This window comes from Cupressus sempervirens, chromosome 4 (assembly GCF_028749045.1).
Source record: "Cupressus sempervirens isolate cs-2001-9-10 chromosome 4, ASM2874904v1, whole genome shotgun sequence".
NCBI classification, from domain to species: Eukaryota; Viridiplantae; Streptophyta; class Pinopsida; order Cupressales; family Cupressaceae; genus Cupressus; species Cupressus sempervirens.
The window spans coordinates 317,930,987-317,947,984 of record NC_143121.1 but is presented as its reverse complement, the minus strand read 5'-3'; the positions used below and the strand labels follow the sequence as shown (position 1 = coordinate 317,947,984).

General features: G+C 34.2%; 1 protein-coding gene and 1 pseudogene across 1 annotated transcript in view; one reads left to right on the top strand and one right to left on the bottom strand.

Annotated features, from left to right (window-relative positions):
- Positions 1-230: 230 nt before the first annotated feature.
- IMPL1 (myo-inositol monophosphatase like 1) overlaps positions 231-16,998 on the bottom strand; it is a 164,579-nt gene continuing 147,811 nt past the window's right edge. The window contains exons 9-10 of the mRNA XM_089825063.1: positions 1,466-1,567; positions 231-712 (exon numbers count right to left, since the gene is read on the bottom strand). Of these exons, the coding sequence (XP_089681189.1) occupies positions 614-712; positions 1,466-1,567 (201 nt within the window). The 3' untranslated portion in view covers positions 231-613. The remainder of the gene's footprint in view (positions 713-1,465; positions 1,568-16,998) is intronic.
- LOC149561300 (protein DMP3-like) lies at positions 12,842-13,639 on the top strand (annotated as a pseudogene).

Below are 16,998 nucleotides of genomic sequence, written 5' to 3'. Positions count from 1 at the left end.
TCCTATTATTTGCAACATTCTCAATCATTAAATGTATAAGTGATATTCTAAACAACAGATTCTCTAATATTAGCAGCAAGTAGAGTTGAAAATTCCCCAATGGTTTGAGCTCAAATTGTGAAAAATGCATAACATAGATGCTTGACATAGAATTTTCAGCTGACATTATAATTCCTTGCACTAATAGTCCTGAGTGTACTTCAGTAGGCCAGTTTCTTCCTTCGGGAAAGTTATAGAAGAAAGGATAATAAATTTCTCTTTATTCTGGGGCTCCGTCACTCTAAAATATCATCAGTACAAATAAACAGTCAAAACTTACGAATATTCATAGTATAAGCTATGTTGTGCATTGCAAAACTGTTGAAACTTAGAGGGAACAATAGGCAAATGTAAAACAACCAACACCCTCAGATATCAAGTATACAACATGTTGAAAACTGGCAAAATGTTAATGATGCTGAATAAACTCAGAAAATTTGACTTGCAGATCTTTATGAAAAAGTAACCCGATAATGTAATGGTAGGGATCCTCTCAAATACGCAGTGTAATGAATGGAGATTCATTATGAAATATATCAGAGACCAAAAAAATGTCATTTGTGTCGGTCATTTCCTAAACATCTGATTCATAGTTTTTAGGCTTGAACCATTGTGACACATCCATCCCATTCTGTATAAGCTTCTTCGTTGGTGGAGCAATCTTCTCTAGTAGCTGCACATCAATAGAAAACGATAGCAAATCCTCAGAAATGAACAGAAAATATCCCTGCAATCTTGTACGAGAAATTCTACCTATATTAAACTTAAGATTATGTGAGTTTTTTTATGGTGAAGAAATGACCATAAATCAGGTTTTTCAAATGTCCAAAGAAGACATTACACATTAAATGACAATGCAACGAATAAGCATGATGACCCTTATAGTTCCTAATTCTTTGGCAAAGAGTAGCACAGAGAATATCCCGCTGACAAACCATATCACATGATAAAATAAAAGACCCCAACAAGATTTTCGCCAATAGATAAAATGAATAGACGTTATAGATACGCAACCTAGGAATACTTATTTTAGGTAGCCCTTAGCTTTGGAGACTACAAACATTAACATAGGATGGAAACCTTGAATAGAACACGTTTAAAACTTTACCGTGTCTTCTAATTATGTGTCAATGTTATGTATCAAAGGCTTCTAATACACGAAAAGGTAAGATCCAGAAAAATCAATTGGACATCTTACTTTTTCATGTTAGATGAAAATGAATAGAAGTTATAGATATGCGAATCTAGGAATACTTATTTTAGGTAGACCTTAGCTTTGGAGACTACCAACATTGACATAGGATGGAAACCTTGAATAGAACACGTTTAAAATTTTACTGTGTCTTCTTTGTGTGTCAATGTTATGTATCAAAGGCTTCTAATACACGAAAAGATAAGATCCTAAAAAATCAATTGGACATCTTACTTTTTCATGTAGTGTCCCATTAGATACAAGGACTGAACGGTCAAATACACAGAAGTCACCACCATCCATGCATGTTACAGTTCCACCTGCTTCTTCAACCATCTACACAAAAACTCCCCAATATCAGTAAAATAAATCTTTATGATTAAGATGTCTAGTTAACGAAATAATTGCAGATAATTTCAATCTAAAAAACGTTACAGCCTGGAAACAGAAAGGGGAAAAGCTGCACAAATGATAAAGTTGAATCCCCAAACTTTGTCTCATCATCATGAAATCGTGAAACCAAAATTCAAATAATAATACGCAGATTTCCTTACCATAGAATCTCGTTAGAAATGTGCCACTTCATTTCTATCAATTAAAACTTATAAAAAACTACCAAAAAATGAAGCACTTTTTTCTCCTTATTTTAATTTTCTAGACAAATATGATATTAACTAGATTTGATATTTTAACATCAATGAATACATATATTTACATTTGAATTTCTTAATAAACAATTTTTCTGTGCTGATTCGGATCAACATGTTACTAAATTATAAATACATGACATGATATCTTGCATCACCCAAAAGTGTGTTTCCTGTCATTCCCACATGCAAACGTAAGTGCAACTTGTTATATAGTAGTTTGCTATGAGTTGCTTTAACTGCAGATACTTGTGGTGTTGTGTTGGGCTGCTTTTGGTATCTCATACTTGTTATCTGTCACCATGCCCCCACCCATCTCTGCCATGCACAATTTCTCTTTGTGCCCAAACCTGCCTTATTTTTCACACATCCTCACCTCATGCTGTCTTCTCTTGCAGTGCAAGTCATTGCTCATGCATGCACTGCAATGATCGGCTAATGCCAGATATCATGAAATTAGTCATTGCATAAAAAAGCTTCTATCAGATAGTATTTTTGAAGTCGGGAGAAAGTCAGTTTCAAATTTACTGAAGAATGGCTGATTGTTTGTGTCAGTTTCAAATTTACTGAAGAATGGCTGATTGTTTGTGTCAGATGGCAACTTGTTGGTCGAGCTAACTTCTGCGCATGCATTTATTTCAGTGGCATACTTCTATCCTAGGTGGCAGTGCATGTGGCATGCACTATCAAATGATAAGCGTTGATCATATGAATGAGCTGGGCTAAGTTAGTGGTAGGGTTTTTAGCTTTTAGGTAAGTTTTTGTGCTGTCCATATTTATAAGAATAAATTCAACAAATACTAACATAATAATAAAAGAGGAAAACACATGAATAAATTATACATTATAATATCCAAATAAACAATAATAAATCATAATAACCAAAATTATAATATATTAAATCATAATCAAATCTTATTAAAATATAAATCTAAAATAAATTATAATTTGTATTTGTAAAAATATATAATATAACATATATTATCATATGATAACGTTACTACTTCTTGTTACATCACAAATGATATATAACAAATACAAGATACAATAACTCAAGTATAAATCATAGGACAAATGAATAAGAAGAAATATGGAAAGACTAGCGATGCTAGCGACGCTGGCGAACAGAGCAGAAGGTCGCAACCACTGGTAAAGTGGCTTCGCCTATTCATCCACCTAGGTATAAGTACTTGTTGTGCATGGCCATGGGAAGGAGGACATCGGACAGGAATTATGGGAGAAGATAGAATCGAGAAAAGAAAGGAGAAAAGCATGCCATGTACAGCGCATGGAGATATGGATGGATGCATTTTCATATGTTGACAACAATACCCACTCGTTACCCTTACAGGCTCGTGATCTCTGCTTTAGCAAGAGTTGGAAAATTAGGACCCGGAAATAATATGATAGCGAAAGAAGCGATTACAAGAGAAATCAGAGACATCAAATACCATACCATGTAAAAAGAGATGCCTTCATAAATCAGCAAAACGAAACATCCGAACACCCACAACAAATAAGACCAATCTAACCCAGACCTAGAAGAAGATAATTTTAGATTGTCGGGTTGCAAATGGAAGACAGTGGAATATACTTTTGGGCTCCAAGTATGTGAAGAAAGTGCGAGGAGATTAAGGAAGTCGATGGTAAATGTTTATAGATTCCTCTGTGACACATATAAATAACTGTCAACATCATGATTCCTTCCAAATATCCCATTAAGTCCAATATATAGTGCAAACATCATCCAGTGAAGGATATTTGATATACCCAATGATCAACATACAGAGTGAGGATATAACTGGTATACTGGCAATAACTACTGGGATGTATCACTGTAAGCCTAATTTGCAATGCTCAAACTGAGACTTGAGAATATATAGAAACCAGTCTATTATTGTTTGTCTTTCACTTCTCCTATCAGAGTTTAGTTTATATGCAGATCAAACATGGGAGATTCAATAACAAACAACCTCCAGCACAGAAGCAGCAGCCGATTTAAATAACAAATCAGATTTAAAGATTATTACAATCAGAAGAATCGCTATTGACAGCAAGATAATATACAGATATGAGTATAAAAATATAAATTATACTAGCCAAAAAAAGCTAATATCCTCAGTAACAGAATATAAGGATACAAACTTACCAAATCTACAAATCAAGAAGAAAATCATTATCAGTAAGTGGAAGAATAGAACAGATATCTGCAAATATAAGGGTTTTGAGACAGAAAGAAAGTTATGTCATTCAAACTAAAAAAGACTTTAAAAGAAAAGTGATGCAGATTTAAGACAAATACAGTCCATAAATACATTGCATATTAATAAGAGAAAGACTATGAAATCTATATAGGCATAGAGGAGTAGATTGTTCACATATAAAGCCAAAGACCTTGCAGATAAAGAATAAAAGGATCAACCAAATATAGAAGACAGAATATTGATAAATCTTGAAAAGAATATATAGACAAACAGGGAAAATATAAAGTCCAATTCCTTACCTTGTTATGATTGCGATATAGGAAGGATGTTGATAGCATATTGTTATCATCCAAACTCTTTAAGTATAAGATTTAACAGAAAAGTCTTGCTATTAAATATTAAGAAATCAGTCCAAACCGTAGAGTAGCATATGAGGGACATTGCAGTTTTAGGCTTGATTGTAGGTTGGCAGTGCATGTAGCATGCACTATAAAATTTTATGTGTTGGTCATTTGAATGAGCTTGGTTAAGTAAGTAGTAGGCTTTTAGCCTTTACATAAAGTTTTAGGATTGATAACAGTTGCAGAGTATCTACAAATATCTTCAGGGTTTTAGTATAACGTTACTAGGATTCACATATTGGTGGCACTTTGTAATCTTTTCCTTCTCTTCTTTAACTTCATTTGGTTTCCATAGTTTTCTTCCTTGTGTTGCTTCTGGTGTGTGATCTTTGTGCCTGTTTGACAGCAATTTGTTCCACCCTCAACTAGCCACTACACCAATCTGTGATCATGGCTTAGTGTTCTAAGTCTGAGAATTCAGCTCATGAGAGTTCCCTTAGCTATTTTGCAACATGTTGTCACATTGTATGTTGTAAATGTAGATTAAATTTCTATCAGATTTAGAGAAAGGGATGTCTTTTTCTATTTCAGATTTAGACTATAGGATGTCTTTTTCTATTTCACAATTTGAAGATTACTAATCAGAGGTTTGTTGTGTGCAGATTTAAATCAGAAAATATGGATCTTGATCATATGCCAAGAATGGATGTAATGCAAATTCAATATTGATAAATACTGAATATTTCCAAGGTCTGAATTTTTTTCTGGTTATACTCGATCTGCTCTAGATAGTAAATTAATTGATAGCCTCTAAGCAGATTGAGTTTAGTCATATTTATATTGTATTGAACAGACATGTCCAGGAATGGACAAGTATCCACACAGTGGAGACATGTCCATTCAGGACATATCTCCTAATATGCACTGATTCAATCGTAATTGTAATGTTCCCATTTTTGGCAAGCTCCTACAGTTGATTGAGTCAGTTCATCGTAGCGACCCTCATAAGCTGACAGTGTGATATGAGAGTCTCAGTGGTGGATTTACTATTTTTAATAAGTCCTATTCAGGTAGTTTCCATATTTGGCAGTGCAAATGGTAGCGCTGGCAGTTGATCATCACCTGCAGTGGATGGGGCTATTTATTTTGTGAGCTCATATTTATTAACTAGTTATTGAAGTTCACATTATTATAATGACACTTTATTATTATTATATGTTATAAAGTGATGTTGTGTTGGTGAAGCTTCTTTAGTGGAGTTTTGTTTGGGAAACAAGTGTCTTTGTAATATGAACTCATTGTTAATGGAAAAGAATCTGATTTGTTTCTGTTATATTTTTGCCAATAAGGAATCCTCAGTTGTCTACCACAAATATAGAATACAAAAACTCCTCCTGTATAACACAGTAAAATACAAGAAACTCTTGATAAGAATGAGGACACACAACACACTATTTATAAAACATTTCCCAGCCACAATCGTATTCACAAATTTCTAAACCATATAGGTATTTCATGTTGCTAACCAAGCAGATGTTTTAAACTGATACTGATAAGTAGACAGAAGGCAAGCAGCTAGCTCATGACAAGTAGGCACCTAAACACCCAGATCATATCTAACTCAACCAAGTAGGCACATACGCAGCTCAACCAAGTTAAGTAGCTGAAGCTGGTCAAGCAAATAAAGCACATCAAGCAGCTGAAGCACCTCAAGCACCTTTTGAAATCTCTAATGTTTACACAATCTTGATCACCATCCTTTGACATCAATGACGAAAATATTCAACAATCTCCCCCTTTTTTTCATTGATGCCAACCCATATTGCTCCTATGAAGGGTGTTACTTTCCCTTTGACATCAATGACTCTGATGCACAACTCAAAACTGAAACATTGAGGTGAAAGATAAAGCATTTGAACAATCCCCCCTGAAAGTAAGTCACTTACCAAGGTAGAAGTACACCAAGTCTTCTCCTGAAGTATTCAAAGCGTTCTCACGGTAGTCGTTTTGTGAAGACATCAACCACCTATTCTTTGGAGGATACATATTCCATCTTGACAACAAGATTAGCAACTTGTTATTTCAGTAATGATATTTAATTGGAATATGCTGAGTGTGATGATGCACAACAAGATATTTTGAAATATATCGCACTAGTGTTATTACAATAAATGGAAACAGGATCAGCAAATTGGAGCTTGAAATCTAACAAAGTATTCTTCTGATAAGTAGGAGATAATTTCCACAACAAGTCAAATTGTGATATTGCTATCAGGATTTAACTGTGTGATTTTGAGTCAAACTCATTGAACCATGTTTCATGAGTAGTGATTCAACATGAATCCATCTCTCGTGAGAATAAATGGAACACTTAGCACTCATTGGATCTAGGTGATGCTCACAGGGGTGAAGGTATTCTTCATCCAAATTACTTCTGTACAACAAGATATAGCTGTAATATTTTCCGCTGCAGCTGTAGATAGAGAAGTGCAGGTTTGTCTCTTGCTAAATCAAGAAACGAGACAGCTACCAAGAAATAAAGCACTACCACTCATGCTCTTCACATCATCAATTGAACCTCCCCAATCTGAATTTGTATAGATTTTAAGAGTAAAATCAAAACATGTAGCAAAACCATAAACCATAATCAATAGTCCCTTTTAGGTACTTGAATATCCTCCTAACAGCTTTCAAGTGAGTTTTCTTAGGCATGGCTTGAAAACGTGCATCATAACCAACAGCTTGCACGATATCAAGTCTAGTAGCAGTAACAAATAACAAACTTCCTACAATAGCCCTGTAGTAAGTTTGATCAACACTAAGAGACTCATCCTCTTTACATAACTTGCACCTGATTTCCATAGGGATGCTAACCGGATTACAATCTTCCATTTGAAACCTTTTAAGAAGCTCTCTAACATATTTAGATTGAGAAATGAAAATATCTTGTGTCGATTGACAACTTTGCAGCCCAAGGAAATAAGATAACTCACCTATCATTGGCATTTTGAATTACTTTTCCATAATAGAAGCAGATTCCTTTGTCATTCAAAGTTGTCACTGCCAAAACTTAAATCATCAACATAAACAACAATGATAAGAATGTTGTTACCTTCTTCCTTTACATACAAATTGTTGTCCACATAGCCCTTTTTGAAACCTTGTTGTTCTAGATGTTTATCCAGCCTGTAATAACAAGCTCTTGGAGCTTGTTTAAGTCCATACAAAGCTTTCTTCAGCTTGCATATATAGTCCAAATCGTTAGTCAAGATAATCCCTTCAAGTTGTTATAGCTTCTAATATTCTAATAGCTTCTAATTTTGCTATGGGTGCAAAAGTTTCATCAAAATCCATGCCTTCAACTTGTGCATATCATTTACATACTAGACGTGTTTTATTTCTCGCTACTTTTCCTTCTTCATTTACCTTGTTACAAAACACACATTTTGTGCCAATGACATTCTTGTCCTTGGGTCTAGGCACAAGCTCCCATTCGTTAGTCTTTTGGATCTGCTCTAATCCCTCTTTCACAGCAGCAAACCAATGCTCATCCTTGGCTGCCACCTCAAAACATTTAGGCTCAAACAAGGAAATTAGTGAAACATCATCATCTTCAAAGTAAATGGCATTCCTCCTAGCAGCTCCTGTTCTATTTACAGCTAGCATTTTCTTCATCTTTGCTTGTTGCTCCAACTTCAGTAGATGGTAGAGAAGAAGGTAATACAGTGTTGGTTTCTACCTTTTGCTCATTGTTGATGTTTACATTCTCATAAGTTTCAATAGTAACCTCATGAACTTTAACATTTACACTTTCAACAATTTTATTTAGCCTTTTGTTGTAACATTTAAATGTCTTACTTTTGGAAGAGTAGCTAAGAAATATACCTTCATCTACTCTTGAGTCAAACTTGCCCAAATTGTCTTCATCTCTCCTAACAAAACATGGGCTATCAAAATAATTAAAATATTTACCAGTGTCTGGTTTAGCTTTCCAAAGCTCATTTAGGGTCTTGCTTTACTTGGCTCTCAACAAGGTTTTGTTTTGAATGTACAGAGTTGTATGGACAACTTCTATACAGGGTAATTTCATAATAGATTAATTAAATAGTTAACAGATTAGTTTTGTACCAAATGTCGCATCAGTCAATATTAGTAACCCATCCAAGCAATATATGTAGCACTCAGTGGGAATAATAGGAGTATGGTAATATTGGTGAACATCAGCACTGGTATGTAACTCAATTGGTACAATCAATAAAGATATATTCTGCCATTTGTGTCTTGTATCAATTATTAGAATGAATGTGATGATAGTATTGTAAGTTATATATTCGTACATTATTGGAAAAATTCTCTACCATATTGGCATCAACATTTCTAGTGTCATTGCCTAAGTACGAATCTAGGGTAGGGAAGGCGGGAGGAAGATGGAAACATAATGGACCGACCCTTATACTAGAAAACAATGATAATCAATTGGGACATTGATGAAGAGCATGTAATGAGGGAGGCAATTTACATAGGACCTCGTATAAGCGTAGGACGTAGCGGTTGATGAGTACATCCGACAAGAGGTAGAGCAAAGGGCTCTCCCCACTAGTACAGTATGTGCTGAACTCACGGGGATGATTGGGACCCAACCCTGAAGGAGGTGACACTCAAAATATTAAGCAACTAAATTTCTGGGCCAAGATTGGGTATAAAAGAATTTTAACCATCAACGTTTCAGATCATACTTCATGATCCATCATCAAGATGAGAGAGCGTAAGAATGTCATATAAAGACTCAAAATATTCTTGAAATATAAAGATGTGTTTGCATGGACATATAAGGACCTAAAGGGGGTTCTGGCAGAACTATGCGTACATAGGATACCATTGGTACCTGATGCTCGACTAGTATTAGGCAGCCAAACTACAAGAAGAGATCAAAAAAATGATACAAGTTGGAATTAATTTCAAGGTACAAACCAGCAAATTGGTCTCCCCAATAGTCATTTCCCTAAAAAAGGACGCAAATCATATTAAAATGTGTGGATTTTCGATGCTTAAATGCAGTGACAATAAAAGACCCCTTTCCCATACCATTTACAAATGCAATGTTAGAGGAGGTAACACGACATGAGTTGTTCTCAATTATGGACAGGTTTTCCTGTTACAACCAGATCAGCATCACAGAGGAAGATTAATTGAAAACTACTTTAGTAGAAGATGGAGTGTACACTTATAATAGAATGCCATTCGGGTTATGTAATGCCCTTGCCACATTTCAAAGAATTATAGTGCATATATTTGACAGAATGGCAACTAGAAATTACAGAGTATTCCTAGATAATCGGTCAGTGTTTAGTGGCAAAGAAACCCATCTTCCAATATTATGAGAATGCATGGAGCATTGTAGGAGGGCACAATTGGCTCTACATCAGAAAAAATGTTGATTCATGGCACCCCAAGGAAAATTATTGGGAAACATTGTAAGGAAGGACCGAAACTTGATCCAGATAAAATCAAAGTAATCATGGAGATGGAGAATCCTCAAGATATAATAGGAGTAAAGTTATTTTTGGGCCATGTGGGCTACTATAGACGATTTAGTAAAGGATTTGCTGAGATATCACTACCACTAGAAAAGCTCACGAGAAAAAGGGAACCATTTACTTGGGGAACAAAGCAGACTATGGCATTGAAGGAACTCAAGGTGAACCTAGTAGAAGCATCAATATTGGCCTATCTTGATTGGAGCAAAGAGTTCCATGTACATGTGGATGCATCTAACTTTTCCATTGGGCAACTTTGGCACAGGTAGGAACGGAAGGACTAGACCTCCTGGTCTACTTTGCCAATAGGCTACTCTGAAAGGTGGAAAGGAATTATATTACAACTGAAGAGAAGCATTGGGCATGGTGTACTCGGTCCAGAAATTCGGCCACTACCTCCTTGCTATGCCATTCACTTTCTATGTAGACCATCATGCAGTCCTTTATCTCGTCAACAAACCAATAATACAAAGGAGGGTGAGTAGATGGCTCATCTTACTCCAAGAATTTACATTCAAAGTTATAGTAAGACTAAGCAAGAGCCATGTCATGGAAGATCATCTATCCAGGATAAAGTCGGGGGAATCAGAAAGAGGAATAAAGGAGGATTTCCCAGACACCCATCTCTTCTGAATTGCAGTACAGGTTGGTACGAGCAAATTGGGAAATACCAATCCATGACATCATTCCCCCCACATATGGCAGCTAGTGAGAGGAGAAAGAAAGCCTCGAAGGGTAAGACATTCCAACTCTGTTGTCCTCAATTTTGTGAACCCCATGAATTTTTCTTATGGATTTGTAGGCACATCCTCTTTGTTTTAACGCATCGATAAAGTATTATAAAGACAATTCATTATCCCTTACTTGTGCTTTGTGTTGCTCTATCTATGTGTTTCTTTTGAAGGTTTCCATCGAGTTGAATCCCAAATTGTTTGTTAGTAAGATTTTTTTCTTTGGCTACAAACGCTCGATTTTTGGCAAACCTTGATGTCCTTTCTTCATTTTTTTTGGTGCTATAAATAGATTTTAGTCTTTTTTTTGCCTTAGGTGAATAGCCCTTGGAATTCCACTCATTTCAAGCTAACTTAGGTCGAAATTGGAGTTGTCTAACTCAAATTATAAGGGAAAAGTGGGGATTTTCAAGTCAATTGCATATCTTGATTAAAAAACCTCATAAAAGTGGGATTTTTATTGGTAATTGCGTGATATAAAATTATGTTTAATATCTTTAGTGGATTTTGTTATCCAATTTCAAATTTCAACACATTTTGAGTTGATTTGACCATAGTTTTGTTATGTTTTATGAAATTAGCCTATGTCAATTCTATTTTTCATGTTACTTCATTGAAAACTATAGTTGAATATTAAATTTAATTACATAAGAGATCTTAAATGTATTTAAGTGGGGTTTTTATTATTCATTGCATATATCAACATGCAAATCACTATATGAAAACCCACTTCCAATAAATTATAAGCAGGGTAAACTTTAGGCAACCCCACTCTAGAAAAGGATATAAAAATATTGACGAATCTTGCATTATTTTGAAAAATAAAATAATTGCTACTATTTGATTGGCAAATCTCACATTATTTAAATATCTTTAGAACTAAATTTTATAAATATGTGACGATTTTAAATATTCTTAAGAACTAAATTATTAGCCAAAATATATAAAATTAGCCAATTGGCTAATATTAGCCTCTAAAAAATACCCTGATTATATGTCCCAACATCATTAAAGTGCACTTTTAAAATGCAATAACACATTTTTATGTGTATAATGGATTGTTAACATGCTTTTCATATTTAAAACTTACTAAATCAATATAAGTGGAGATTTTGAATCCATTTACACATGTTGCACATATAAGTTCATTTTGATGTTTTGATGCATTTAAGTGGAGTTCTTCAACCCTATTACATATGCCGCTAAGTAGGAGATATTGTTCCATAGCAAGTCAAATTGTGATATTGCTACCAAGATTTAACTGTGTAATCTTTGAATCGAAGTCATTGACCCATGTTTCATGAGTAGTGATTCACACTTGAATCCATCTCTCATGAGAATAAATGGAACACATAGCACTAATTGGATCTAGGTGATGCTCATAGAGGTGAAGCACCGGGTCAATTTACATATGCATTTTTCAAATTGTCACTTAATTAGACATTTTGAGATCAATCACATGTTATTAGTCCCTACCTATAATGTTCCCAATTGCCCACTTCAGATTAATTGTGCAGCTGAAAAAAGTGAAGTACTAAAGTTTAAATCAGATTTATTTTAAAAATATTTTAGTACACTAATTTCTTTTTTTCTATTGGCTAATTCCAATTTAGCCAAGGGTTTCAACAAAATTTTAATCCAAAAAATAACAAAAATATTGTAAATTTATCGAGAAGCTTCTTGTAATTTTGCTGCAATCTTCTAGAAGCTTCATAGAGCTCCGTCAATAGAAACCACAATTTAAGGGTATCTTTGGTAATGACATTTTAATAGCATAAGCAAGAAAAATAGCAACATAATTGTGCATTAACAACACTTAAAACATGATTTTGGTAAAAACGTGTCCATGGACATTTTCAAAACCATGTTAAATTGCAATTGTTTGTAGCATCTGTAAGCAAGTTCTCGGATGGTTCATTATTCCACCACTTGATTTATACGGAACTTTGAATGATTTTCTAGGGAATCTTAAGATCTATTATACACAATAACCTAATTGACATGTCTATCACAACTGTTGGAAATGTGTAGGCCGCCCAAGACTTTTCTCTTTTAATTACACCTTAATTCCAACTATATATAAATCCCAAATACATGTACAAGCACATAAACAATCCTAAAAAATAAAAGATAGACAAACAACAATCACAATGTCCAACTCAATCAAGAAGAGATCATGTTCCACAATTTCACATGTGAAAATAGATGACCAGAAAACCCCACTTCTAGCAGTCGACATTAGTTCCAACAAGCCTAGAAATGACGTGGCAAGATCAGGTCCATCTGTGTTGTCATAGAGTCTAGCTGGTGCAAACCAACAACAACCGTTGTAACCATGTCAGGCATTACATGACGATAATCCTCTGTCTACTGCAGACTTTCTAGCTTCCTCGTATATTTTACGAACAACATACTACAGCTTTTCCATGTCGAAGGGGCTCTACACTTTTGACTACATGAGCTTAGGCAACAGAGCACCTGATCCAGCAAAGTATAAATTACATCTGGTTGATTTCTTCCATGCTTTTATGTCTATGTTGGTCTGTGTTGCCATTGTTGTGTATAACAGAAACATTGTAGGCTACTTTTACCCTTCCCTAGAAGAAGATTTCGAGGACATTCTAGGCATCCTGTCAGTTGCCATCAGAATAGTCTTCTTCCTACTTTTCGTTGCCTTTCCTGTCACGGATCGTAGAATTGGGTATCCTATTACAAAATTGATGATACCGTCTTCATGCCCAAATCGTCAAAAATCGAATTGGGGTTCCCCACTTGTCAGTCCCTACTTCTTTGAAAAGAGTGAGTTATTACTCTATGTGGGAAAAAATTTCGTGGGGATTTTCAATTATTTGCTTTTGAAGGAAATTCAGTCTTGTCCTCTAGATGTAAATTTTATTGGGGTTTTAATGTTTGAAATGCAAAATGTAGCTGCCCTCCTCATTCTTTAGACAATAGAATCCCTTGTCACACACATTTGTATATAAAAAAACTTGTTCATGTGTTTGAGCCAAGCTCTTGCAGATGTTCTCTTATAGATAGAAAGAATATATTTGAAAGAAGTAGCCTACATAGGTCTTTATTGTCTTGGGTGTATTAATGTGATATGAGCAAATATATATGCAACTAAGACTGAAATAAACTTAGGATAATTAAAATTAATTAAAAAATTTCATGATTTCAAAAAATTACACATCAGATGTCATAATTTTGAAAGAAGTGACATAACACTTAACCATGAAACAAATCTATTTTCTTTTCTAGACAAAAGGCAGGGACTCTAACTCCACCAGAGCTCTTGTTATAACATGCAAATACATGTTTTAAGTGAGTTTTAAGTAAACCAAGAGTGGTGTTTTTTTAACCCTATTGCATGTGTTTTTGGTAAAAGAAAACCCATTTCTATAAGCCAAAACTATAAGTGGCAAATTTTCACCCCATTAAATGTTTTTTAAATGCTAAAAAGAACATGTATATGTATTCAAAAAACCCTTTTTCCACTTAAAGATCATAAGTGATGATTTTTCATGCAATAATGTGCAGTTTTAAACATGTTTTTCACTTCTAAAAATGCGCTTAAGCAAGAGCGGCGATTTTAGACCCATGTATTTGCATTTAAACATGCAAATGGCTTCTAAAAACCTATTTTATGTCTTGTAGTGCATTAAAATCCAAAGTGCCGATTTTTCCAAGAATTGCATATATTTTGAACATGCAAATGCAACCCAAAAGTGTGTTTTACTTCATAATATGAGGCTTTTTGATCAAACACCTCCAAGTGGAAATTTTTAGCCCAACAACACATGTTTTTGGCTCTTAAAACTTCACTTTTTTGGCACTTTTCTCCAAAAACGGATTTTCCAGCCTTCAAATGCTCATATCTTGGGCATTTTTTGGTCATTTTTGATGATCTATTGGTCATTTTTGCCTAAAATCACCCAAAGAACACAGTGGGCTACTCAAGAGAAGAAAAAAAAGAAAGCAAGCAAACAAACTACGAAAACAAGCACAAAGAAAACACATACCTTTGGTCTTAAACTCAAACATGTCAAGAAGCAAATTGCTTTCAAGTGCAAATTTGAATTTTCTCAATGTTTCGTCTTTATAAGCCATAAGCCCTTGATATCTAAAGAACATTTCACAGGACGGAAGAATCTCACATGAAACCGTGGCATCTAAATCAAATTTAACAATCTCATCCTAGTCATTGAGAATCTCCTTCAAATCATCCACTCCTTGAGTCAAGGAGGAAATCAAGCCTTGCTCCATTTCACTCATATCTTTGATACACTTAAGAACTGTAAATGTTTCTGTAATGGCTCAAACTCCTTCAAAAATGACTTATATCCAAGACTTGGCAGTTTCAATCAACTTTCTTTCTCTGGATGTTTGAGACACAATAACAGTACTTTGAGAAGATTGTTGCCGAATAAATTTATTTAAACGAGTAACCTCCTATTTCAGTTGATTCTTCTTTTCCCATAATTCGTGATTGTTTTTTGATACATTAGCTAATGCATCTTGCAAGCAACTCAACCGTGACTACTTCTTGATTTCTACCTTAGTTAACTTGTAATCTGTAATGTCCCCAGTTCCTCCAGTTAGAAAATAGGGACATTATTCTAAAAAACCTTAATAGTATTAATTATTTTCCAAAATTTGCATATGTTTTCTATTATATTTTTTGATATCCTCCTTTTAAAATGTATTCTTCTTATATACCAAGACCATATTACTCTCAAAAGACATGACCGATCAGGAGCAATTAGTTTAATAATAATTACATTTATAATTTTGATTAATAGGGTATTATGTTTATTTAGCATTATCTTATATTACCTTTTTAGTATTATATTTTATTATAATCATCCTTTATTAAAATATTCCTTCTTGTAATTATAATAATATTATAATATTATTATCATATTATGTTTTCTTGTTAATTATTCCTTCTTGGCTACTATCATATTATAATATTATTATCAACATAATTATTATAATTTTATGTTCTCTTTTAAGATTAATTATGTCTTTGACCCATTACATTATTGAATTTTATTGGAAAAATAGGGGACATGACAGTCTACCCCTCCCAAAATTGCTTGTCCTCAAGCAATTCACTATTCTCTGCTTGCGATTTGATCGATGCATCCTGAAACAATAATTTCACTTTGATTAGAATGATAATACTACCAACAACTTATTAAATTATAAACATGTCAAAGCTAGAAAAAATTGAATACTAAATTAAAATACTCGAAACAATTCAATGACACTTATCTGGATGTGTTGCAACATATTTGTACTCCCGATTGTATATTACTTGATCCATGATGAGTGCTAATAATTAATCCTTGTAATCTTTGGTCGGGATTTTATCTCTTCCCAAATCTTATGAATACTCTTCCATTTGCATTCCTAATCCTTAGGTGAGATTTTATCTCACCTCACTATGGATATCCCTTTGGGATAATCCACTCTTTATAATCCTTAGGAGAGACTTTATCTTGTCGTAAGCCCTTGTGGATATTCCTTTAGAATTATCCCTCTTTATAATCCTTAGGAGAGACTTTATCTCGTCCTAAGCCCTTATGGATATCCCTTTAGGAGTATCCATCTCTATTTAATCCTTAGGAGAGATTTTATCTCTTCCTAGGCCTCTATGAGTATTCCTTTAGGATGTACTCATCTCTATGATCCTTGGGAGAGACTTTATCCCATCCTAGGCCTGTATGGATGTCCCTTTAGGACTATCCCTCTTTATTTAATCCTTAGGAGAGACTTTATCTCACCCTAAGTCCTCTAGGGATCTCTGATTAATCACTTGGTAAAGATCCGTCCTTTACCAAGGCCTTGTGACATATGCATATGTTTAATCCTTACAATATATATATTGTCACTTGTTTGTAATTTCTCTCTAAAGAAACTAGAAGTTTCTCTTTAAAGAAACTATACTTCTATTCAACAAGTTTTCAAGCATCTCTAGTGAAATATTTATTTTGAGTTTCTCTCTAAAGAAACCAGATATTCAAAAATTCTTGTTCAAACTCTCAATGAATATTTGACCCTAAGTTTCTTTCTAAAGAAACCAAGCATTCAAATATTGCCATAATATCGGATACCTCTATTTAATTTGTCCTGGTCGGTTGGCACGTTAAGTGTCTCTACAATATACTTGTCTTCCTGGGCTTGTGTGATGTCTGTCGATTACCTTCCACTTCCCTCCTCCTTCCATTTAACAAATTCATTAATCACTGCATAACTGGAGCATTACATGGCACTAGACAAACTATTCAAGATAATTTATATT